The following is a 25,586-nucleotide window of genomic DNA, read 5'->3' as shown; positions in this document are numbered from 1 at the left end:
TTCTGGCAAGTGTCATAAGATAAATGTATTAACCACATATGTTGGATACTTTGGCATCTGGGTGACCCTGAAGGACTGCCTCTCCCAGGGTTAGCCAATCCTTTGAGATAGTAAAGGATTCAGCCTTGAGCACACATTTCAAACACAAACCAACCAATCCAGAGCCTGCATCTCCACAGCCTCCTCTACCAGGCTCTAATTGCAAATATGCTCTGCCACTGCCCTGATCACCCCAGGGCCAGGTACCAACTAGGGAGAGCCCCTACACCCCACAGCCTGCTAAAATTATTAAAGCCAGCCAATCCTAAGGCTGCTTACCCTGCTTTACCTTTTCCTTTCTGAGGAAACCACAATAAAGGATCTTGCCCACTTTTTCATCCTGCTCCCACTGCTTCTTGACCAACTGACCCTGGTGCTTCCCTGGGTGGCCCTGCATGGCAAGATGTGCTCCTCCTCCTGGGGTCTTTGAGTAAAACAAGCTATCTTTTCAATGGCAGTTGTCTCTCAATCTGTTGGCCTCACCACACCTGAAAAATAATAAAACCTACATTTTAAAACAATAAAGCCCTTACAGGGGATGACAGCCCTGTCATCCCCGAAACCTCCCTTATCTCATCCACTCTCACTCCCTTCACTCCTGCCACATGAGCCTCTTTGCTGGCCTTTGAACACACCAGGCTGTCTTCACAAGCCTTTGCTGTTGATGTTTCCTCAGTCTGCAACATTCCTCCCTCTGATATCTGCATCTCTGTTCCTTTCTTTCCTTGAGTCTCTCCATCAATGTCACCGTCTCAGAGAGGTCTTCCCAAAATAACTCCCCCTCCTCTTCTAGCTGGCCCAATGCCTGCTCCATTTTTCTTATAAAAACTATCTCTACCTGACATATGCTAGATCTATCCAAGCTCACTCTTTTTTTCTGGTTTCTCTGCCCTAAAACATGAGTTTCTTATTTGTTCTATTCATGGCTGTATCCATCCCCAGTGCCTGGGGTAAGGCCTCATATTGAGCATAGATGCTCAATAAACACTTGTCAAATGCTCACAGACGTAGAACTTATGGTTGCCTAAAGGGAAAGGGGGAGAGGGATAAATTAAGAGTTTGGGATTAACATATAAACACTACTATATATAAAATAGATAAACAACAAGGACCTACTTGTTGAGTGGAGTACAGGTTACTCTACTCAATATCTTATAATAACCTATAATGGAAAAAATCTGAAAAAGAATATATATGTATGTATATATATACATATATACATATACATACACACATATATATATCTGAATCACTTTTCTGTACACCTGAAACTAACACAACATTGTAAATCAACTATACTCCAATAAAAAATTTTTTTTAAATTACTACAAACTAGGTAGCTTACAACAACAGAAAATTATTCTCTTTTCATTTTAGAGGTCAGAAGTCCTCGAAAGGGTAATTGGGTTAAGGAGTGGGCATCAGAATTATAGCTACAGTCATTTTAAGGCAGATGCCAATAAAGAGATTTGCTGAAATCTGTGAATGGCATGCTACAGATTACAACCCCCAAGTCCCGTGGCTTTAAAATGAGAGATGTTGCTTCCTTACTTGCCCAGCACAACCTCACAGCTCAAACTGGGGCTGTGCTCCACGTTATCCTCACTCTGGGGCCCAACCTTAAAGAGTAGTCACCATCCGAAGCTCTGCTTGCTTCTGTGCAAAAGAATGCTCCAGAGCAAAGCTGTAAAATAGAACTTTCCAGAAGATGCAAATGTTCTTTTTTAATTGAAGTGTAGTTAATTTACAATATTGTGTTAGTTTCAGGTGTACAGCAAAATGATTCAGTTTTATATATATATATATTTTTCAGATTATTTTCCATTCTAGGTTATTACAAGTTATTGAATATAGTTCCCTCTGTTCATACAGTAAATCCTTGTTGCTTATCTATTTTATGTGGAGTAGTTTGTATCTGTCAATCCCAAACTCTTAATTTATCCCTCCCCGCCTCCCTTTCCCCTTTGGTAACCATCAGTTTGTTTTCTATGTCTGTGAGTCTGTTTCTGTTTTGTATATAGATTCATTTGTATTATTTTTTAGAGTCCACATACAGGTGATATCATACAGTGTTTGTCTTCCTCTGCCTGACTTACTTCATTCAGTATGATAATCTCTAGGTCCATCCATGTTGCTGGAAATGGCAATATTTCATTCTTTTTATGGCTGAGTAATATTCCATGGTGTGTATATACACCAGATCTTCTTAAACCAGTTGTTTGTTGGTGGGCACTTTGGTTGTTTCCATGTCTTAGCTATTGTAAATAGTGCTGCCATGAACATTGGGGTGCATGTATCTTTTCAAATTAGAGTTTTCCTCTTTTCTGCATATATGCCCAGGAGTGGGGTTGCTGGATCATATGGTAGCTCTATTTTTAGTTTTTAAAGGAACCTCCATAGTGTTTTCCATAGTGGTTGTACCAATTTACATTCCCACCAACAATGTAGGAGGGTGATGGAAATGTTCTTGATTTGTGCTGTCTCATAAGGTGGCCGCTAGACTCATGTGGCTTTTGAGTTCTAGAAATGTGGCTTGTACAACTATGGACCAGGTTTTCAATTTTGTTTAATTATAATAGTCACAGGTGGCTAGTCACTGCAGCTCTCGAGAGATTCGCACTGACAACTAAATGCTCCAACTTGGAAGCACACACTTCATTCCCACTGAGAGCTCATTGGCCAGAACTAGTCACATGGCCTCAGCAAACACAAGGGGACCAGGGAATGCCATCTTACCATGTGCCTGAATACGGAGAAAGGGAAATAGTTGGTGAACATCTATAATGCCTCTCTCAGAGAATAAGTCTTTTTGGGGGATCCAGAAGGAGAAAAACAGCTATTTTATTTTAGGAGGAGAAATATGGAGTCTTCATGTAATAGTTACCTCTTGCTGTGTAACCAATTACCCAAAACTTAGCAGCTTTAAAAGCAATCATTTATTACCTATAGTTTCTGTGGGGCAGGAACCAGGGTGCAGCTTACTTGGGTCCTCTGTTTCAGGGTCTCTCATGAGGCTGCCAACAAGGTGTCAATGGGGACTTCATTCTCATCTGAAGGCTTAACTGTGGAAGAGTTCCCTTCCAAGCTTAAACATGTAACTGTTGGAAGAATTCAGTTTCTCATGGGCTGTAGAGCTGAGGGTCTCTGTTCCTCACTAGATGTTTCTTGGAGGCTGTTCTTGGTTCTTTGCCACGTGGGACTCTCCATAAGGCAGCTCACAACATGGAACCTGGCTTTCCTCAGAGTAAGCAATAAAGAGAGAGATAGAGAGGGCATGCAATGTGCAAACCAGTCTTTTTGTAACTTGATCTCAAAAGTGCCATCCCATCACTCTTTCATCTTTTATTCATTAAAATGAGTCATGGACTTCCCTTGTGGCGCAGTGGTTAAGAATCCACCTGCCAATGCAGGGGACACGGGTTCAAGCCCTGGTCCAGGAAGATCCCACATGCCGTGGAGCAACTAAGCCCATGCGCCACAACTACTCAGCCTGCACTCTAGACTGAGAGCCACAACTACTGGGCCCGTGTGCCACATCTACTGAAGCCTGTGTGCCTAGAGCCCGTGCTCCACAGCAAGAGAAGCTACTGCAGTGGGAAGCCCATGCACCACAACGAAGAGTAGCCCCCCACTCGCAGCAACTAGAGAAAGCCTGCATGCAGCAACGAAGACCCAATGCAGCCAAATAAATAAATTTAAATCAACTATACTTCAATACAACTTTTTTAAAAAGTGAGTCACTAGGTTCACAGATAGAGTGGAACAAACTAGTGGTTACCAGTTGGGAGGAGGGAGGGGCAATATAGGGGTGGGGGAGTGAGAGGTACAAACTATTGGGTGTAAGATAGGCTCAAGGATGTATTGTACAACACGGGGAAAATAACCACTATTTTGTAATAACTGTAAATGGAAAGTAACATTTAAAAATTGTATTAAAATTTTTTTTAATTTTTAAAAAGGCAAAGATTTTTAAAAGGTGAGTCACTAGGTCTCACCCACTTTCAAGGGGAGGGCATTACACAAGGGTGTGAACACCAAAAGGCAAGAATCATTGGAGGCCTTGTCAGAAGCTGCCTTCTACGTTTAGAGATCAGAATTTAAGTGATATTTAATTGACACGTTTTTATTGAAAGCTAATAGTGTGTATTGTCTGCACTGCTTTGTATAACACGCCCCAGAGATCTATTTGACTCTTAATTCCTAGTGGCTGCACTCTCTATTCCCCTCTCCTGCTTTGTTCTTCTCCTTAGCACTTAACACCATCTGACAAACTATGCATTTCCGTCTGTATTCCATTTTTTTCCTGTTTCCACCCAGCTCCACAACAGTAGGAATTTTTGTCTGTCTTGTTCTGTGCTCGGAAAAATCACTTGGCATATAGCAGGTGCTCAACAAAATGAAGGAATGAGTGAAACTTGTATATATGTAACTTTTTGTAGCCACTTGTTTATTTATTTTAACATTTTTTTTTTACATTTAGCATTTTTTTTTTATTTTTTTTTAACATCTTTATTGGAGTATAATTGCTTTACAATGGTGTGTTAGCTTCTGCTTTATAACAAAGTGAATCAGTTATACATATACATATGTTCCCATATCTCTTCCCTCTTGCATCTCTCTCCCTCCCACCCTCCGTATCCCACCCCTCTAGGTGGTCACAAAGCACAGAGCTGATCTCCCTGTGCTATGCAGTTGCTTCCCACTAGCTATCTATTTTACGTTTGGTAGTGTATATATGTCCATGCCACTCTCTCTTTGTCACATCTTACCCTTCCCCCTCCCCATATCCTCAAGTCCATTCTCTAGTAGGTCTGTGTCTTTATTCCCATCTTGCCACTAGATTCTTCATGACCTTTTTTTTTTTTTCCCCTTAGATTCCATATATATGTGTTAGCATACTGTATTTGTTTTTCTCTTTCTGACTTACTTCACTCTGTATGACAGACTCTAACTCCATCCACCTCACTACAAATAACTCAATTTCGTTTCTTTTTATGGCTGAGTAATATTCCATTGTATATATGTGCCACATCTTCTTTATCCATTCATCCGATGATGGACACTTAGGTTGCTTCCAAGTCCTGGCTATTGTAAATAGAGCTGGAATGAACATTGTGGTACATGACTCTTTTTGAATTGTGGTTTTCTCAGGGTATATGCCCAGTAGTGGGATTGCTGGGTCAAACGGTAGTTCTATTTTTAGTTTTTTAAGGAACCTCCATACTCTTCTCCATAGTGGCTGTATCAATTTACATTCCCACCAACAGTGCAAGAGGGTTCCCTTTTCTCCACACCCTCTCCAGCATTTATTGTTTGTAGGTTTTTTGATGATGGCCATTCTGACCGGTGTGAGGTGATATTTTAACTTTTTATTTTGACAAAATTTCAGACTTACCAAAGTGTTGTAAGAACAGAACTAAGAGTTCCTGTATATTCTTCATCCAGGTTCTCCAAATGTTAACATTTACTACTTCCACTTTATTCTCTGTCTACCCACCACCCTTGAACCATTGAGAATAATTTATAGATATGATGGCCCTTTAACCTTATATACTTCAATGTTTTCTGAAGGGCATTTTCTTATATAACACAGCACAACGGTCAAAATCAGGAAATTAGCATTGGTACCTATTATTATCTAATCTACAGACCTTACTCAGATGTCACCAACTGTCCCAATAACATCCTTTATAGCAAAAGAAGATTCTGGCTCCCTTGTTGGGTTCAGTCGCCATGTCTCCCTTAATCTGGAGAAGTTTCTCAGTCTTTATTTGAACTTTCTGACATTAACACTTTCAAAGAATATAGGCAAGTTGTTTCGTAGAATGCCCCTTATTTTGAACATTATGGAATTCAATTTATTCAAATGATACAATCATGGCACGAAGTCATGTTGTATCCTTCTTGGTACATCATACCAAGAGGCATGTGATGTCAATTTGCCCCATTACTGGTGTGCTATTTTTGATCACTTGCTTATCTACCAGGGCACTCCACTCTACAGTTACTATATTTACCATTAAAATGAACAATTGTGCATGGGGAGTAACTATATAAATCTGTTACTCCTTGCACTTTTATCCATAAGAGTTCTTGTAAGTTTTATGGTGATTGCCAAATTGCCTGCATATACAACTTCCACCAAAATAAAAACTAAAAATGCAATATTGCACCCAGTCCTGAGATCATTAAATACCATTCTCCAATGAAAGCAACCAGGAATCCTTGGAGAAATGGCTAATTCTAGGGCAGGGCAGTGAAGGATGATCCTGGAGCCTCTTGCGGTGGCAGAAAGTAAGGAAGCTTAAAAAAAATGGGAGCTTATCAAAGGAACACAAGAACCAGTCTGAAGGAGCTCCCAATGGCCAAAGGGAACATTTCAAGCAACAAAATAAATAATACAGTTTGCGTGGGTAATCCAAAGAATAAAATAAATATATGAGTCTGTACTGTTATAAATAAAAGATTAAATAAATGAATAAATGAATAAGGGAGAAGAGACAAATTTCCCTTACAAAGTATTCTAAAGAATATAGAGCTACCACATGATCCTGCAATCCCACTCCTGGTCATATATCCAGAGAAAACCATAATTCGAAAAGATACATGCACCCCAATTTTCATTGCAGCACTATTTACAATAGGCAAGACATGGAAGCAACCTAAATGCCCATTGACAGATGAATGGCTAAAGAAGATGTGGTGTGTATATACAATGGGATATTACTCAGTCATATAAAATAATGACATAGTGCCATTTGCAGCAACATGGATGAACCTAGAGGTTATCATACTAAGTGAAGTAAGTCAGACAGAGAAAAACAAATATCATTTGATATCACTTATATGTGGAATCTAAAGAAAAGATACAAATGAATTTATTTCCAAAACAGAAACAGACTCACAGACATAGAAAACAAAATTATGGTTACCAAAGGGGAAAGGAAGGTAGGAGGGAGGGATAAATTAGGAGGTTGGGATTAACATATACACATTACTATATATAAAATAGATAATCAACAAGGACCTATTGCGTAGCACAGGGAACTGCACTCAATATTTTTTTTTTTTATAAATTTATTTATTTATTTATTTATTATTTATTTTTGGCTGTGTTGGGTCTTCGTTTCTGTGCGAGGGCTTTCTCCAGTTGTGGTGAGTGGGGGCCACTCTTCATCACGGTGCGCGGGCCTCTCACTGTCGCGGCCTCTCCCGTTGTGGAGCACAGGCTCCAGACACGCAGGCTCAGTAGTTGTGGCACACGGGCTTAGTTGCTCCGTGGCATGTGGGATCTTCCCAGACCAGGGCTCGAACCCGTGTCCCCCACACTGGCAGGTGGACTCTCAACCACTGCGCCACCAGGGAAGCCCTGCACTCAATATTTTGTAATAACCTGTAAGGGAAAAGAATCTGAAGAAGAATATATATATATATATATATATATATATATATATATATATATATATATATATATATATATATATATATATATATATGTGCTTCTTTTATATAAGAAACATATATATATATATATATTCAGTTATATATCTATAACTGAATCACTGTGCTGTACACCTGACACTAATACGATACTGTAAATCAACTATACTTCAACAACAAAAAGAATATATGTAGATACTCTTCCCTCCAGGAGATGGAGCTTAATCTTCTCCCCTCTCCTAACTAGTGTGGGGTGGGCTTAGTGACTCATTTCCAAAGAGTAGAGTAGACAAAGGGAAAAATAGTAACTCGACAGTGGAGAAAGCTGGTAGGCATTGTTTTAACCAAGTGATCAAGGTCAACATCATAGTGATAAGTCATATGGATGTCATGGCTTGCTGATATGATGCAATGAGGATGGCATTTCAGCTCTGTGGTCTTCTTCCCCCAAATCCATCATCATATTCTAATCATGAGAATACAGCAGGCAAACCGAAATTGAGAAACATTCTAAAAAATACCTGACCAGTATTCCTAAAAATTATCAAAATTGTGAGAAACAAGAAAAGAAACTGTCATAGACCAAAGGGACTACGGAGAAAAGATGACTCAAAAGAATGTAGTATCCTGGATGGGATCCTGAAACAAAAGGATATTAGTGGGAAAACCAGTGAAATCTGAAAAAAGTGTGCAGTTTAGTTCATTGTACCAATGTTGGTTTCTCAGTTTTAACAAGTGTACCTGTCCCAACACATGCATAGCCTCTCCATTGTCAACATCCCTTTCAGAGTGGTGAATTGGTTACAACTGATGAACCTACATGGACACATTACAACCAAAGTCCATAGTTTACATTAGGGTTCACTCTTGGTGTTGTACATTCTATGATTTGGACAAATGTATAATGACATGTATCCACCATTACAGTCTCATACAGAGTAATTTTACTGCTCTAAAAACCCCCTGTGCTCTGCCTACTCATCCCTCCCTCTACCCTAATTCCTGGCAACCCCTAATCTTTTTAGTGTCTCCATAGTTTTGCCTTTTCCAGAGTGTTGTAGAGTTGGAATCATACGGTACGTAGCCTCTTCACATTGGCTTCTTTCTCTTAGTAATTTGCATTTAAGTTTCATCCATATCTTTTCAGGGCTTGGATAGCTCATGTCTTTTAGTGCTGAATAATATTCCTTTGTCTGGATGTACCAGAGTTTATCCATTCATTTACTGAAGGACATCTTGGTTACTTCCAAGTTTTGGCAGTTACGAATGACGCTGTTATAAACAACTGTGTGCAGGTTTTTGTGAGGACATAGTTTTCACCTCCTTTGGGTAAATACCAAGTAGCGCTATTGCTGGATCTTATGATAAGAGTAAGTTTAGTTTTGTAAGAAACCAGTAAACAGTCTTGCAAAGTGGCTGTACCATTTTGCATTCCCACCAGCAATGAATGAGAGTTCCTGTTGCTCCACAACCTCACCAGCATTTGGTGGTGTCAGTGTTTTGTAATTTGGCCATTCTAATAGGTGCGTAGTGGTATCTCATTGTTGTTTTAGTTTGCATTTCCTTAATGACATATCATGTGGAGAATCTTTTTCATATGCTTATTTGCCATCTGTATATTTTCTTTGGCAAGGTGTCTGTTAAGGTCTTTGGCTCATTTAATTATCAGGTTTGTTCTTATTATTGAGTTTTAAGAGTTCTTTTTATATTTTGGATAACAGTCCTTTATCAATATTGAGTCTTCCTATCCATGAATATGAAATATCTCTCCAGACTCTGGTGATTAAAAAAAAATCTATTTACCATCATATTAAAAAAAATTTTTTTTTGTTGTCACGCCGGGTCTTCATTGCTGTGCTCGGGCTTTCTCTAGTTGCATCGAGCAGGGGCTACTCTTCTTTGTGGTGTGCAGGCTTCTCATTGCAGTGGCTTCTCTTGCTGCAGAACACGGGGTCTAGGCATGCGGGCTTCAGTAGTTGTGGCTCGCGGGCTCTGGAGCGCAGGCTCAGCAGTTGTGGCTCGCGGCCTCTAGAGCGCAGGCTCAGTAGTTGTGGCTCACGGGCTCTAGAGCGCAGGCTCAGTAGTTGTGGCGCACGGGCCTAGTTGCTCCATGGCATGTGGGATCTTCCCAGACCAGGGCTCGAACCCATGTCCCCTGCATTGGCAGGCGGATTCCTAACCACTGCGCCACCAGGGAAGTCCCCCTACCATCATTCTTGTTTGCTTATTATATACTAGTCATTGTGCATGCTTACCTGCTTGATCTTAATTAATCCTTACAGCAATCTGTGGGGTAAGGAGTCATGTCTCTATTTTACATAAAAAAACGGAGGCTCAGAGAGGCTAAGCACTTTTCCAAGAGCACACAGCTAGGAGGTATTAGAGCTAGGATTTGTACCCAGGTCTGCAACCAGAATTTGACTCTGTCTCATTTGGTTTTGGAAATTTGCAGGGCACATACTGCTGTGCGATATTACGCCTGGAGTGACAGCCACAGTCCATCTCTGGATTCACTCTTGAGTGCCTACATCATGATCTGCAAATATCTGGCTTATCAGATTTGGTTTTTGTTGTTTATACCCTCCATCTCCCAAAGATCTTGGCACTCATTCTCAATGGGTATCCAGACTAGAAGGCAGAGACCAAATGTCTTTTGGCTGATCCATTCTTGCAACTCAAAATGACTGGACTAGTTGTTAATTGTTTTAGCAACCAAATGAATGTGATTTGCAGCTATTTAGTTGGGGCATTTATTTCAGAGTTGCTAGCCCTGTTCAACTGAATATAATTCTCAGAGCCAGTATGGTAGTGCTGCTGCTGATTGATAAATTAAGTCTCCAGCTGGCAGATGTGTTAAAGATTAGAACCAATGGCTGAGGCTGATTTCTGGAGGCCTCTTGTTAAACTGCTTCTGTCTGCAATGTTAATGAGATTCTAAATCTTTCTACCTGGTCAACATTACTAATTTGGATTAATGATGGAAAGAGGGCAAGGAACTACCTACTGCAGTCATTTGAGGAGCCTATGAAGATTTCTTGCCCATCCATTTCCATCTGCTAGGTGATATGTAAGATTCCAATATTAGAGATTCATTCCTTTGGCTATATAAAATTTTCATTCTCTGTAAAGTGAATCCATTAGGATAATGCACCTGGGTCCCTGACACACTTTAGGGTACACGAGTTGAGTTCTTTCCAGAAAAGGGAAGTAGAGCAATTGAGAGGGTTGGAAGACTTTGGAAGATTCTGAGGAAAGAGAGAGGAACTCCAACATGTCAAACTTCAGGGTTAAGCAAGCTTTGGGAATGGCATTTGGTGAGAAGAAAGCATAGATTCTTCTGCCACCCTGACAGGGGGCATTTGGAAATATGTGTGGGTATCTTTGTTTTTCACAAGACTGGGAGTGCTCCTGACCCCCAGTGGGCATATGCCAGGGGTGCTCAACAGCCCACAATGCACCAGACAGACTCAAACAGCAAAACTGTTCCACCAAAAATGCCAACACCACCACCACTGATAACTTTAGAGAATGCCAAGATACGGATAATAAGTTTGTCCCTTCCAGAGCAGTGATTAGCAAACCTGGATGTACCCCTCACTGACTTGCTGAATGAAAATCAGGGGAGAGGGAGGGCCCAGGAATCAGAATTTTTACAACACTTTGCAGGCGTTTCTGATATACAGCCAGCTTGTCTGCTGTCTAGGCTTGGGTTAGGGTGTCTTGGAAGATTTTCTTTGTCTTCTGGTAAAAAGGCGGCCAGAGTTTGTTGTAGAGACTTCATGGTTAAAGTCCGCAAGGAGAATTATCACAGATCACTATGACAAGTGGTGCTACCTGGGATCTACATTCAGAAGCATTACAAACATTTTCTGTTGAAGTAGAGAACACCCAGAAAACTGCACAACTTATAGGTGCACAGCTCAATGAAAACTTTCAAAATGCACAACTTATACAAAGTGAACTCACCTGTAAAATTACCACTTAAATCGAGAAATTCCAGAAGCCCCCCCACTTTGTGCCAATTACTCCTCTACCCTCAAGGGTGATGGCTACTTCAACTTCTAAAGCATAGATTCATTTTGCCCATTTTGAAGTTTATATAACAAAAATTACACACCATGTTCTATTGTATGCCTGGCTTCTTTGGTACAGAATCGTGTTTGTGAGGTTCATCCATGCACTTGTGTGTAGCTTCTGATCGTCCATTCTCATTGCTGCAGAAGGCTCTTTGTGCAAATGCTCCGCAGAGTATTGATCTATTCTGCTATTGATAGATATTTGGGAGGTTTCCAATTATTAACTAGTATGAATATGATCCTGTTCACATTCCAGGGAGTGTCTTTTAGTAGACCTATGTACTCATTCCTCCTGGGTTTATACCTAGGAGCGCTGATGCTGGGTCACAGGGTATTCACAGGGTCCAGCATTGGAAGAAATGGCCAGTTTTCCAAAGTGTTTGTATCCAATTACCTCCACCCAACAGAGTCAGAAGTAGTTTCAGACCCATGTCAGTGACCTGGGCATGTTTTAAAATCTCTCTCAGCCTCAATGTTTTCACTTGTAAAGTGGGGCATCTATGAAAACTTGTAGATGCTTTATCTTGGTAAGGACTTTCTCAGTGAGAGGTTACTCTTTTCTGAAAAGCTTTGGGTCTTTAGGAATCTCTGTAGGTGATGCTTATGCTATATGAAACTCAACTGTCTTCTTGGGAAAGTCCATCATAGCAAGTTATGTGTAAGTTCACTTTGCACAATGCAGCCTTCTTATATGACTGGCTGTTTGTAGCCATGAACATGGGATTACTTCTTGATTCATATTAACTGTCATTTGCCTTTGAAATCTGAAACATCAAGTACAAAAATCATTAATATTTATTGAGAATCCTACACATCCCATTTCCTTGCAACTCTGATCACTCTTGGTTTGATCATTTTGTCCATACCTTGACAAGTTAGGAAATCTCAAAAGTGCTATAGGTAACCTGTAAAGGCTTACCCACAGGCACAGAATGGGGAATATATGTAAAGACATATCATCTTTTCTAGTATGATTCAAATGAACACATATACTGATGGGGGAGGGCATGAAATAGGATTCAACCAGCTAAGCCTTGAAAAAATATTTGCCTTCTTCATCCTCTTCCCCTTCCTCTCTATCACCCCTGCCTTCTAGTCAATATATTGCTTTTGTAAAACTTCAACAGTTTCTTGGTACATCCACTTTGGAAGACAGTTCGGTGACATCTTACAAACCTTAGATATGCTACCTTGTGACCCAGAAATTTCACACTTAAGGCTATTCCTACAGAAATGCATATTTATAGGTGCCAGGATTATTCAAGGCAGGAATGTTTAAGAGCCTCAACTGGAAACAACTTAGATGTCCATCAACAAGATAATGGATAAACAGATTGTGGCTTACCCTTTTATTGAAATACCATACAGCAGTGAAAGTGAATCAATCGCAGTGACATGTGACAACAGCAGATGAATCTTAAAGACATAATGGTTTTTTCAATTTTATTTTATTGAAGTACAGTTGGTTTACAATGTTGTGTTAATTTCTGCTGTACAGCAAAATGATTCAGTTATACACATACATACATTCTTTTTCATATTATTTTCCATTATGGTTTATCACAGGATATTGAATATAGCTCCCTGTGCTATATTCCTTGGATAAACAACAGGGATACCTTGTTGTTTATCCATTCTCTATGTAATTGTTTGCATCTGCTAATCCCGAACTCCCAATCCATCCCTCTCCCACCCCTCCCCCGCCACCTTGGCAACCACAAGTCTGTTCTCTGTTAAAGACATAATGCTGAACCAAAGAAACCAAACATCATAGAATATATACTGATGCTTATATTCATGTAAAATCCAAAAAGATGCAAAGTGGAACTGTATTGTTTAGGAATGCACACTAAAGTAGTAAAAGTATAAAGAATAGCAAGGCTATTAATACCATAAAGTCAGGATGTGATTATTGCTGAGAGAAATGGGCATATGTGTGTTTCCGGGGAGCCAGCTCTGGACTTGGGTGTTAGTTCCATGAGTGCCAGTTTCACAGCAAATTCTTACACTGTACATTTATGCTTTGGGTATTTTTCTGTGTGTTTTCACTTTCACAATATAAAAAGGGGAGTGGGAAATAAAACTGTAGTGGCTCTGGAGAGAAGCGAACACCATGCAACATATATAAGCCAGAAGCTTTATCCAGCCAAGTAGGACCTGGTTAGTTATCCACTCCTGGCGGTTAAGATTTGCCACCTCTGGCGTTTTTCCGACGATGGGGGTCAATCTTTCATTCCAGCTTGCAGGGCCGATTTGAAACTTTCACAGAAGTACCACCAAACCATTCTCCCAGTTTTTAAAATTTGTCTTTTGCTAAATAGAGCAAATTTGTGCAGAGGACTCACTGCACCTCTAGATTTGAATCTCCTTCCTTTTCTACCTTTAAGTTTCTTCCTCTCTTCCTCCCTCCTTCTCCTTGCAAGGTGCTGGGAGCGTCCGGCTGCCTGCAACCGAAATGGAACCCGCTGAAAAGCAAGGTTTCCTCCCAAGGGAGGAGGAATCTGTCGTCCCAACTTCCCCCTTGCCTCCCGACCATCCGGCTCTCCCCTCTCTCCCCCACAAAACTCCGCTGAGACAGGTCCCTTCGCGCCTCCGCGATTGGTCGCGGGCCATCATGTGCCGACACTTTGGGTGGGTCTTTCTCCCGTTAAACTCATCAATCGCCCCTCTTTGGAGCTTCGCTGGCCAGTGGTTCAGACCTTTGCGCCCATTTCCCCCACCCCCACCCCCCCACCCCCGCTTACTTCCTCTTCCCCCCACCCCTCCACATCAGTCTTATTTTAGCAAAATCTAGAGGAGAAGGAAGAGGAGGCATTGGGGGGCGGGGGGGGGGGGGAGGACGCTAGGCATTGCAGCATCCGGGAGCAGCTATTGAGTGGCTAAGGGAACGGCGCATACCTCTCTCCCTCTCTCTCTCGTTTTTTTTCCCCTCCTGTTGGGAATTTTCAGGATTTCATTGCTGCAATTTAACCCCAAGATGAGGCACGGTTGAGCGAAACGCTGCGCGCACACGCACACTCACACTCCTTCGTGAGCAGAAGAGGCAGCCGCTGGTGATTCAGGAAGAAAAAAAAAAAAAAACACCCGGACCCTGCGGCTTCAAGACTCCTTAAGAGCCCTTCGGAGCGCTTCCCTCCCCCCTCCCCTTCTTTCCTTAATACTCTTAATTTTAATTTAATTTAATTTTTTTGGCTACAGATCTTCCAGCATTTTTAAGGTCTAGGAACTCAAGCAAAACAGAAAGGGGGATTTTTTTAATTTGGGGGGCTGCCTTCCCCCCACACCCCAGCAAAGACTTGGTTTTTATTTGTATTTTTTTAACAAAAAATGTTTTTAATGAGCCGGGCGCACTCCTTTTGCAAGATGCCAGCCTGACCCGGACCTCGGAGGAATTTGAAGCTTCCACTGCGTCCCGGGGGGCGTCCTTTGCAAACCGTTCGAGTCTTAAAGGGGTGTGCGTTTTTGTTTTTTTTTTTTTTAACTGGTTTTTTTTTGTTTTTTGTTTTTCCTTCCGGAGTGGGTGGACTGGGGATTGCCTGGATTCCTTCCTCGGTTATTTTTTGCCTTGCTTCCCTCTCCCCTCCCCCCACTCCCCGGCCCCCGCGCCCCGCCCCCGCACCCTCCTCCAGCCCCTCCTTCTCTGGGGTCAGCCAGGAAGATGTCCCGAGCTGCTATCCCCGGCTGGGGCCGGGCAGCCGCCGTGTGAGCCCCCGACCCGAGGCGCCGAGCCGCCGCCGCCCGATGGGCTGGGCCGTGGAGCGTCTCCGCAGTCGCAGCTCCAGCCGCCGTCTTCACAGCCCCGGCAGCATCGGCATCGGCATCGGCGGCGGCGGCGGCTGCGGCGTCTTCCGCATCGTTCGCCGCAGCGTAACCCGGAGCCCTTTGCTCTTTGCAGAATGGCCCGCTTCGGAGACGAGATGCCGGCCCGCTACGGGGGAGGAGGCTCCGGGGCAGCCGCCGGGGTGGTCGTGGGCGCCGGAGGCGGGCGAGGAGCCGGGGGCAGCCGGCAGGGCGGGCAGCCCGGGGCGCAAAGGATGTACAAGCAGTCAATGGCGCAGAGAGCGCGGACCATGGCCCTGTACAACCCCATCCCCGTCCGACAGAACTGCCTCACGGTCAACCGGTCTCTATTCCTCTTCAGCGAGGACAACGTGGTGAGAAAATACGCCAAAAAGATCACCGAATGGCCATATCCTTTGCCCAAACCCCGGCAACTGCGCCTCCCCCTCCTCCCTCGCTTCCCCTCTTCCAGACTGGGAGAGACCCGGGGGTTGATGGGAGGCGGAGAGGGGGGGGGGTCTTCCAGGGGCTGGGAGAGGGGGCACCGGGGAGGAGTGTGGAGCATCTCTCCAGCCCGAGCTGGGTTGAGGTACCGTGGAGGCTTGGGGTTGTGGGCGCCGGGGGAGTGGATTCCTCCCAAGGACCGATTTCAGAATGAGGGCTGGGCCCTGGGGTCGTACAGGGGCCTTTAGAGCCAGTTCCGGATGGGTCAGACTTCTCCCCGAATGAGCGTAGACCAGGCCGGGGCCTGAGCACTCTGACCAGGGCAGGGGAAGCATGGGGTCCTTGGCTGGGTTTCCTTAGCCGCCCCTCGCCGGAATCCACGGTTGCCTCCAGAGCTGGAGCTCAGTCCCAGCTCTCAGGCCTCTCCACCCCTGCTTGCCCGAGGTTGGGGGTTCCCCTCTCAAGGAGGGTGCCTAGGGGTTCCCAGGGCCAAGAGCCGGTGGGAGAGCATGTGGTGTTCACACTGAGGGGCCAGCACTGACCAGAATTAATATCCCTGGATGGGCCGCTGGCCAGGAAGGGATGGGGGGCATTTTATGACTCCCCATGTCTGCAGGTTCCATTTCCTTCCACCCACTGATTAGGGACCATCATCATCTTTTGAGGTGTAGAAAACATCCCGTTTGCCCCATCTGGGGCCCTGACCTGGAAGACCCAGGATGAGCTACTTCAATAAGACAGATAGGACAAGAGAAAATGAGGTGCTGGGTCCTTCCTAGGGTGCCGTGTTAGGCCTTGGGTTGGAATCTGCTTCTTCCACCCTAGAGACCCGGGAGGGGACACCAGGAGAGACAGCATCCGTGTGGACATCTTGGGCAGGTAAATGCCTTTTTTTTTTTTTTAATTAAAGATCCAGAGGAAGAAAGTGGAGTACACATTTTCCTCTGTTGAGATGCTATCAAAATCCAGATCCCCTTGTGTTTCTTTAAATTCATGCCTGCTTGAAATAAACCTTGAGGAGGGCTTAACATCTGTTGAGATGTAGGGAGGCAAGGATGGGTAATTAGTTGGGCTTTCTAGCAGTTATCTAAGCATGACCCAGATTCCAAGTAGGGTGACGAACCCTGCTTCCCAGGCTGACTGGCCAGGGTGCCATGCCCAAATGTGCCTCTCCTCGGCTCGGTTCCAACTGGCTGCCCTCGGAGTAAAAACGAATGGGGCTGGTTGGGCCCATGGGCTTCATTGATGAGCCCCCATCCTTTTTGTGTATGGTTTTGACAGTTAGATACTCAACAGGGCTGAGCCTCAGGTGGTCCTGGGGTTGCTTACTTGAGGAACACGTTGACTGGTGGATTCACTTTTAGGGGGGATCAGAATTGAGCGAAATTTTGCCTACTGGGTGCGGAAACTGTAACAGAGGGCTCTGAGGTTTTGGAGTGTGTGTGAGCAGTCTACTTCTAGGGTGGTGAAAATTAAGAGGTTCAGCTGCTGTCTTTTTGGAGGGGTGTATCCCTAATCACGATGTCATTTTGATTGGTGCCCAAGGCAGGAGCCAAGTCTTTGCCTCCTAAGTTTCAACCTTGTGATGATCTGTTGAAATGCTCAGGGGTCTTGTAATCACTCTGCCTGTCTCCCCCCAATCTCTGGAGGAGTGGGGGGAGGCATGGAGAATGGCACTGTGTCAATGTGTGCAAGATCAGATAGCTCGGGGGTGTCCAGGAGCGATTCACTGGGCTGACAGGTTTCCGTGTTGAAAATGGCTTTGGATCGCCTTCTGGAGCCTGGATTTGGAGTCTACTAGGAGGAAAGGAAGAAGGTGGGAATCCTAATGTGTCCTTAGCTCACCCCGGTCCAGCCTGAATCCTGCAGATCAGAGGGCTGTTGGGGAGGGAAGGGATGGCAACAGTCCCTCGGAAGGAGGGATCTTAAGAGAGGGATGCAGGTGAACTGGGAGTCCTTTGGAGGTTTTCTTTGGCTTTCTTGCTCTTGGGAGCTTTGTGATGAGTTTGTGCATTTTGCTTTTTGCAGCCAGTTTTTGTTCTCTCTTTGGCCTGAGGCAGCAAACACATTCTACAGCCCCACTCTCAAAGGGAAAGCTCTCCATCCCCCAAGCTGTCACCAACCAGAGACATCCAGGACTGAGCTTTCTCTGGGGGAGGGGGGGAGGTGATGAGAGGGGAGGGGACAGAGAGATGGGGGGCTGGATAAGGGCATTGGGGCCAGTGCAAAGAAATGGACTGTGGAAACACCACAGAGTCAGGGTACCAGGGCAGAACATGGACTTGAGTATCTAAATATTTCTGCCATTAAAAAAAAAAAGTGTTTAAGTACTTATTTAGAACTTTTAAAATAAAGTCTAATGTATATATATACACACATGGGAAAGTACACAAGTCAAGTCCAGATTAGTAAGTGAACATTCATGCCACTGGCGCCCAGGTCAAGGAAAAGAATGTAACCAGCTCCCCAGAAAGTCCCCTCCTGCCCCCTCCCGGTTACTCCCCCGATAAGGGTTACCGCTACCCCGACTTCTGACCCCATGGGTTCATTTGGCCTCCTTTTGAGCCTCCTGTAAATGGAGTCAGAGGCTGTGTTCTTTTGTGCCGGGCTTTTTTTTTTTTCTCAACAATCTGTCTGTGAGATGCGTCCATGTCACTGTGGGTCGTTGTTGGTTGTTCCTTCTCATCGCTGTGTGATATTTTATTGTTTGACTCTCCCACAACGTACTTCTCCGTTCTACAGTTGAGGGCCATTTGAGTCATTTCCAGACTGTGCGTGTCTTTGGTTGAACTTTTTGGAGAGTCGTTTCTCTTGAGTTTATACCTAGGAGTGGAATTGCCACTGCCGTTCTTTGATGTGCATGTCGCGGAACATGTATTTGGAAATGGCATTTACTGAGGGTTGCAGGTGAGTGGGCAAAGCAGGTTCTTCACCGTCACGTGGAGGAGTCAGTCAGTGGCTGTTCCATGAACTCGGGTGTGTGCTCCGAGGGCCTAAGAGTGTTACTTCCAAATGCACGCTGGTGGAGGGGAGGGTGCAACCTTGCATTCCCCATGGTCACGGGCACTTTGCCACTGTGATTCCTTCCCCTTCTGCACCCCACTTCCCTCGGCAGCTCAAGCTTGAAGCCATCAGTGAGAATTAAGAGGTTCTCATGAATTTCATTTTTCTCTAAGTCAGAAAACCCAAATGGAAATCTTTGATGTTCAGATTTCCATTGGTGCTTTTCACTCTTGGAGGATTCCAGGCAGCAAAGCTGTCTGGATCACACACCTTGGTTCCGTGTTCTCCTCGATTGGAAGTCTGATTTAAATATGGCTGTGACGGGCTCTGATGATGGCTTCTAAAGAGCTCAAATCTGTCAGCTCGATAAGGCGCATCTGTCAACCTTCCTAGAGCCCCCACTTAATGCCGCTTGCTCCTTCTGACGCGCTACCAAGCGCCAACGTGAATGTCATCTTTCCCCAGTCCTGCTGACGCCCGCAGATCTTGCGCTGAGCATGGTGTAGGAATTTGGGCCACGGACTCAGGTCTGTGTTATAACGCTCCTTCTCCTGAAGTGCTTGCAGGATTCCGGGCTTTCATACCCTTGTTTTCCGGACTCTTACCAAGAAACCCAGAGTCTCATCACATCAGGTAACCCACGGACACTGGCTGATTGGCACTCACCCCCTTGTTGTTGTTTTTTATTTTAATCAAAGACTCTCTAAAGAGGAACATTCTGCATGGGAAGCAGAGGGAGCCCTGGGAGAAGTTGGAGCATATTATCAGAGGCTTGGCCCACCCTGAAAAGTAGCTTGTGCTTGAAGGGCAGGAAGGAATGACTGTATAATTCTTCTACTAGATCAGCGTGGCAGGTACTTCCAGAAGGGCAAAACTCTGGGAAGTAGGAATTAGCATGTTTTTTTTCCCCTTGGGGTTTTTTTTTTCTCCCTGCAAAGGTGCGATTCCTTCTCCGCAATCCCCAAATCTAAAAAGCTCTGAAAACCGAAAGATCAGCTCATTTAGGGGTTAAAAACCTACCTTGAACTGACCCAAATTTATAAGCTTAATTTACAGTCTTAAATTTATCCCACTTGGTGTGCATTTTGGTATATTTCACGGAAGAAACAGTAGATATGCTTGATTGCGGGGTGCTGCTCCCGCAGACCCAGTGGGAGTGTTATGTATACATTGTAGCACTTTCCAAACTTTCCTGAGTGTGAGGCTTGCCTTGTTAAAATGATGATTCTGGTGCAGCAGATTTGGGGTGGGGTCTGGGATTCTGCTTTTCCAACAAGCCCCTAGTTACACTTGCAGTATCCAGGTCACATCATAGATGCATCCTGTTATCTTTTTTTTTCTTTTTCTCAAAGACCGGGTTTATTGCGGTATACATTACTTTCAGCAAAATTCACCCTTTTAAGCGTAAAGTTCTCAGAGTTTGACAGATGCGTGCAGGCATGTAGGCACCACCCAAGTCAAAATGTGGAACAGTTCCATTACCCCACAATATCCCCTAGTGACCCTTTGAGTCAGCACCCCCCTACCCAAGTGCCTTGCAAGCACTGATCTGTTCTCCATCCTTATAGTTTTGCCTTTTCTAGGAGGTCGTATAAATAGAATCATATCGTATGTAGTCTTTGGATTCTGGCTTCTTTCATGTAGCCTTTGAGATCCATTCATGTTGCTGTGTGTTATCAGTAGCTCATTCTTTTGAGTGCTGAGTAATATTCTATGGGATGCCTGGACTGTTCATCCATTTCCCAGGAGATTTGGGGTGTTTCCAGGTTGGGCGATTATGAATAGAGCTGCTGTAAACATTGGTGGACGGATTTTTGTGGGAACTTTGGGAACGTACATTTTATGTCTTTTGGGGAAATAAATACCCAGGAGTAGGATTGCTGGGTTATGTGGTAAGTATGTGTTTATAAGAGACCGCCAAACTGTTTTCCAAAATGGTTGTGCCATTTTACATTCCCATCCCTGTGATTCCCTTTAAAAACACCAAGTTCTAAGCTCCAGAGCACGTCTGGCCTCGAGGGTTTAGCGTAAAGGATTGTGGATGTGTAGAAAGTAGAGGAAGTGGTAGCCTTAAGTGCCAGTCAGAGAAATGAGAAAGGGTGAGGATGTCATTTGTAGCTCTGTTCCTGCCCTGATTTGAGGTCTAGCAAGGGAGGGGGGTCTCCAGTGTGGGAGAAGGGGGTCTCTGGTTGGGGGGGTGCTTTGGTCCTGCCACTCAGCAGTAAAAAGCAAGCTCCCCGAGGCCATAAGACCTATACCCATCATGCTACTCACCACTGCCTCCCCATCACGCCTGGCACACAGTAGGCACTCCATTAATGTTTGTCCAGTGAGTGACAAAAGTGCTTCTCTTCACCCAGTTGCCAAATCTTTGAGATCTGATTCCCCTATGTACCCATGTTTTAGCTTTTCAGTGGGTTTTAGGTGTGGATCTTGGAGTGACACGAGGGCTGTGTGTGCATGAGGGTATCAGACCAAAGGAGGTCTCTGAAATGTTAGTGCTTGAGAAATTGGGGAGCAGTGGCTCCTTGAGAGTGGAGTCTTCCTTCAGGGGATTTTGGGGGGACATCTGTTGGGTACATCTGGGGGGATTATGTACACCCCCCCTCCATTGCCTCCCCAGTAGCAAGCACACAACATGCACTCCTTCAACAATGGAAGACGCCACCAGGAAGGTTCGAATGGCTCACACTAGCCAGGCTGCCTTGGGCATCAGAGCCTGTTTCCTCATGTACATGATGAAGATGTTGCTTCTGATAGCATGTTCCTTGGAGGACTCTGGAGGAGGTCACGTGGGGTCATGCATGAGAAATGCCCAGCACAGTGTCCGGCATGGAGAAAGCTCCAAAATGCATGAACCATAATATTGGAGAGTACTTTTTGCTCCTTATGTTCTTTTTTGGAAACTTTTTGACTAGAAACCAGGCTCTCTGGGTAGGAGTGGGAGCAAAGGGCCCCTCTGTTGACTGGCCAGTTTGGATTTATTAATCTGAGCGTGGCACTCTTTTTTTTTTTTAATTGAAATATTTGATTTACAATGTTGTCTTAGTTTCAGGTGTACAGCAAAGTGATTCAGTTATACGTATACACATATATATGCTTTTTTTCAGAGTCTTTTCCCTTATAGGTTGTTATAAAATACTGAGTAGAGTTCCCTGTGCTATACAGTAGGTCCTTGTTGTTTATCTATTTTATATATAGTAGTGTGTTTATGTTAATCCCAACCTCTTAATTTATCCCTCCCCCTCTTTCCCCTTTGGTAACCCATTTGCATTCTCTTTTCTCTCTGGAAGCTTTGAGGGAGGAAAAATGTATGCCCACTTGACCTATTTTTCTGTTCTCTTCGGTCTGAGATAAAATTGTCTTCCTCTCCCTTGATCCCTTCCTCTGTGGGTGACTAGGTAAAGGAGTTTTAGAAAGTATAATTAGCTTCCCTGCCCACTGCCACCGCCCCCCCTCCTTCTTCTGAGCCAAAGGGTCCAACCCAGGATGGAGACTGCAGGCCTAGGACAGCTGCTGTGGCCGCCCCAGGTGACTCCTGAGAGTTTAACAATAGATCCCTGCTCAGCTTTGGGGTTAGAATGCATCCCCCTCTTCCCCCAGTTTCTGTCTTTCTTCCTTCTCCCCTCTCCCTCACTTCCTGGGAGAATAGAGAAGGCAAGGAACATTCCAGGAGAGGGATCCAGGTGGGTGGGCTCAGCAACTTATGTTTCAAAAACCACTGGGCTTTAGTCCTTGTCTGGGTAGGGTGACCAGATGCCCCAGTTTGCCTGGGACTGTCCTGGTTTTAGCATCTTGAAAAATCCAGCAGTTCTGGGCAAACAAGGAAGTTGGTGACCCTACTGGTGAGTTCTTAACAGTCCAGAGAGGAAGGGAGCCAGAGATGGTGCCAATGCCCAGGAAAGGAGAAGATAGGTAGCTTTTTCCCTCTGAAAAGCTGAGACTTTATCTTGGAATGAATTGTGCTTTTGGAAGCTGCTTATTTAAGGCAGCTAATGCGAGAGAGATCCCGGCTCTGAAGCGCGAAATTCCAGAGTTAAATACGGATCAAGTTTTGTCGTCTCTCTTGGGTCAGAAGCGGCTTTATCTTCTTTTCAGCCTGGGAGTATTTTTGGGTCTTCCTTTAAGGTGTTCCCTGCTCAGGTTGGACCTGGAACTTGGGATTAGCAGCCCTCCCCCCATAACACTATTTAGGAGGCCCGCACCCCACCTCCTGGGAGCAGTGAGGGAAACTCAGTTTCGTCACCCACCTGCCAGTAAATAATAATCACACTGTTAAGTTCTGTTCTCATTTTAGGCCTGTGCGTAAAATATTATATAGTTTTAAACCGATTTTAAGAGTAATTTTATAAAGCGGCATTTGCAGGAGGGCTAAGTCTGATCTTAAGAATAAATGGACATATTCGTCTTAAATGAGACATTGGGATAGACCTAGAACTTGCTCTGTGTGGAGTTACACAGTTTCTGACCTGCCATATTCTTTTATGTCATTGACCTTTATTACTTCCTTTATTAAGAATGATGGGCATGGGCACCTCTGCTGACCTTCACTTTCTGCTATGAAATGTTTGTGGCGTCCATGGAGGGATGTGCTTGTCTGAGCAATAGCACCAGGGGTGGAGGCTAAAAGGAGGAGAAGAGGTGGGGAGGGGAAGTAATATAGGGTGGAGATGAAGCAAAAGGCTTGGGGGACAGGTGACCCTGGTTGCAAAGCTCAGCTCTGGCTCCCAGTGGCTGTGCCTCAGTCTCTTCATCTGTAAAATGGGCGTAGTAGTCCTCCATCCAGGGAATTGGAGGATGAAAAGATACTGAAAGCATGTGGTGTATATGATCACTCTGTAAAAAGTATAAGAATGGGGGGAAAAAAAGTATCAGAATGGACAGACTGTATACTCCCATGCGGCAAGGGCTGGGTCGGTTGTGGTCACCACTCTGGCGCCGTGCTTGGCACCTACAGTGGCTGAATATATCACTGTGGGGCGTTTTCTTTCACCTCAGGGTAACAGCCAGTTGCTTTAATCCTGTTCTGAGTTTACAACACACTCTCAATATCGTCTCTCCTTTTACTTATTTTTCCTTATTTATTTTACTTCTATATGGAAACACTGGTAGACCCGCCACTGAAGTCAAGAACTAGAACAGTGGTCCTCAAAGTGTGGTCCCCAGCCCGGCATGGTCAGCATCACCTGCTCTAGGGCAGAGATGCTTACACTTGGACGTGCACCAGTATCCCCTGGAGGGCTGCTGAAACACTGGTAGCTAGGCTTCGCCCCCCAGAGTTTCTGATTCAGGGGGTTTAGGGTGGAACCTAAGAATCTGCATTTCTAGCAAGTTCCCAGATGCTGCTGATGCTGCTGGTTTGGGGAGAACCCTGAACTAAAACATGATCCATAACTTACCTCCACCTGTAGCCTCCGACCCTGCCTTTGCTTCCTGCCCCTCCCCCACTTCACTCCCCCAAAGGCAACCACTCACTCTTGGATTGTGTGTGTCTTATTCTCTTTCTTTCTTTCTTTTTAAAAAAGCTTTATCACATATTTATATATGCCTTAACTCTGTAAGTTTCACTTTCGTGGTTTCTGAGATTTTTAGCCTTCTGGAACTTGCACTGGCTTTTTTTCACTCAACTGTATATTTCTAAAATTCATCTCTCTTATTTGAGTATAGCTGTAGGTTATTTATTTTTCTCTGTATAATATTGTATTCTGTGATGATACAACAATTTGTCCACTTTCCTGAGTGATGGACATTTGGGATGTTTCCAGGTTTCTTGTTTTTTGCTATTATGAACGGTGCTGCAGTACTGAATAAATAATTTTTGAATGAATGAATTCAAGGTGTTAATTTTAGTCTGTGTACTTGGGAATGTCGCTTCAGCTAGAATCAGCTGAGATTCATCAGCATTTCTGGAACACCAGCCATCTGACAGGCACTGGCTAAGCCATTTCACAGTCTACCCATTATTCTCTCTCAGGGCTGGGCCAGCCAGGCAGCCCCTGTTCTTCCTTGTCTTCTGAAAGTCAGCCTGTGTTTTAGGCATTGGCAATTGCTACAATAGTAGAGAAGCAGCAGGGCTGAGTTGAGAGCATGGACTCTGGAGCCAGGGGGCTGGGGTTCAAATCCCAACTCTGTTGGTCACTAGCCGTGTGACCTTGCTCAAGTCACTGAAGTGTTCTGTGCCTCAGTTTCCCAGTTTGTCCACTGGGGATTCTAATAGCACCTATCTTGGAAGATTAAATTAGTTAATACATGTTATGCTTAGAAAATAGTGCCTGGAACTTAGCACTATATGTGTCTACATGTGAGTGGATGGATTGATGTATCAATGGATTCATGGATGGATCAATAGGAGGAAAGAAGAAAGGATGGGTTTATTTGGGTGACCTCTCTGACCCAGTGCTTGGAATAATGTGTGACACATAGTAGGTTCTATATAGTATTAGTTATTATTATTCTGCCTTTTCTTGCCAAGGCTCTCAACTCCCTTGATCTCTGTTATTCTCTGGCATCTATCTTGTTAACCCATTCTCCTGGATGATTAAACGACCATCGCTCCAATGTATAATCCAAGGGGAAAACAATCACAGGGTCGTGTTGATTGTAGATACTAGAATTCCATGATTCCAAGGCCCAGGCAAAATTTTCCTCATCTCAGAAATCCTTGTCTATATTTCTAATCAATTCCTCTTCCATTCTCTACATCCCACTGCCAGGTTCTCTCCAGTGCCAGACTCTCCAGTCTGCCCACAGCTCCCCCTTCTTCTAACCATACCCTACTTTCTAGCCTTGCTTTAAGAGCACCAT

At 44.3% G+C, this 25,586-nt stretch overlaps 1 protein-coding gene across 10 annotated transcripts in view; it reads left to right on the top strand.

Moving 5' to 3' along the window:
• The window catches only part of CACNA1A (calcium voltage-gated channel subunit alpha1 A), a 310,161-nt gene that overhangs the window by 58,920 nt on the left and 225,655 nt on the right, over nucleotides 1-25,586 (top strand). For 9 of the 10 annotated variants that reach the window (XM_036847444.1, XM_036847442.1, XM_036847438.1 and 6 more), the window contains exon 2: nucleotides 15,451-15,744. In XM_036847444.1, coding sequence (XP_036703339.1) covers nucleotides 15,451-15,744 — 294 coding nt within the window. Of the gene's footprint in view, nucleotides 1-15,450; nucleotides 15,745-16,581; nucleotides 16,659-25,586 lie in introns of those variants that run through there. The other variant, XM_036847446.1, reaches the window with a different exon arrangement.

This window comes from Balaenoptera musculus, chromosome 3 (genome assembly GCF_009873245.2).
Source record: "Balaenoptera musculus isolate JJ_BM4_2016_0621 chromosome 3, mBalMus1.pri.v3, whole genome shotgun sequence".
Classification (NCBI taxonomy): Eukaryota; Metazoa; Chordata; class Mammalia; order Artiodactyla; family Balaenopteridae; genus Balaenoptera; species Balaenoptera musculus.
The sequence above is the reverse complement of the archived record's forward strand: the minus strand, read 5'-3'. Positions and strand labels throughout refer to the sequence as shown.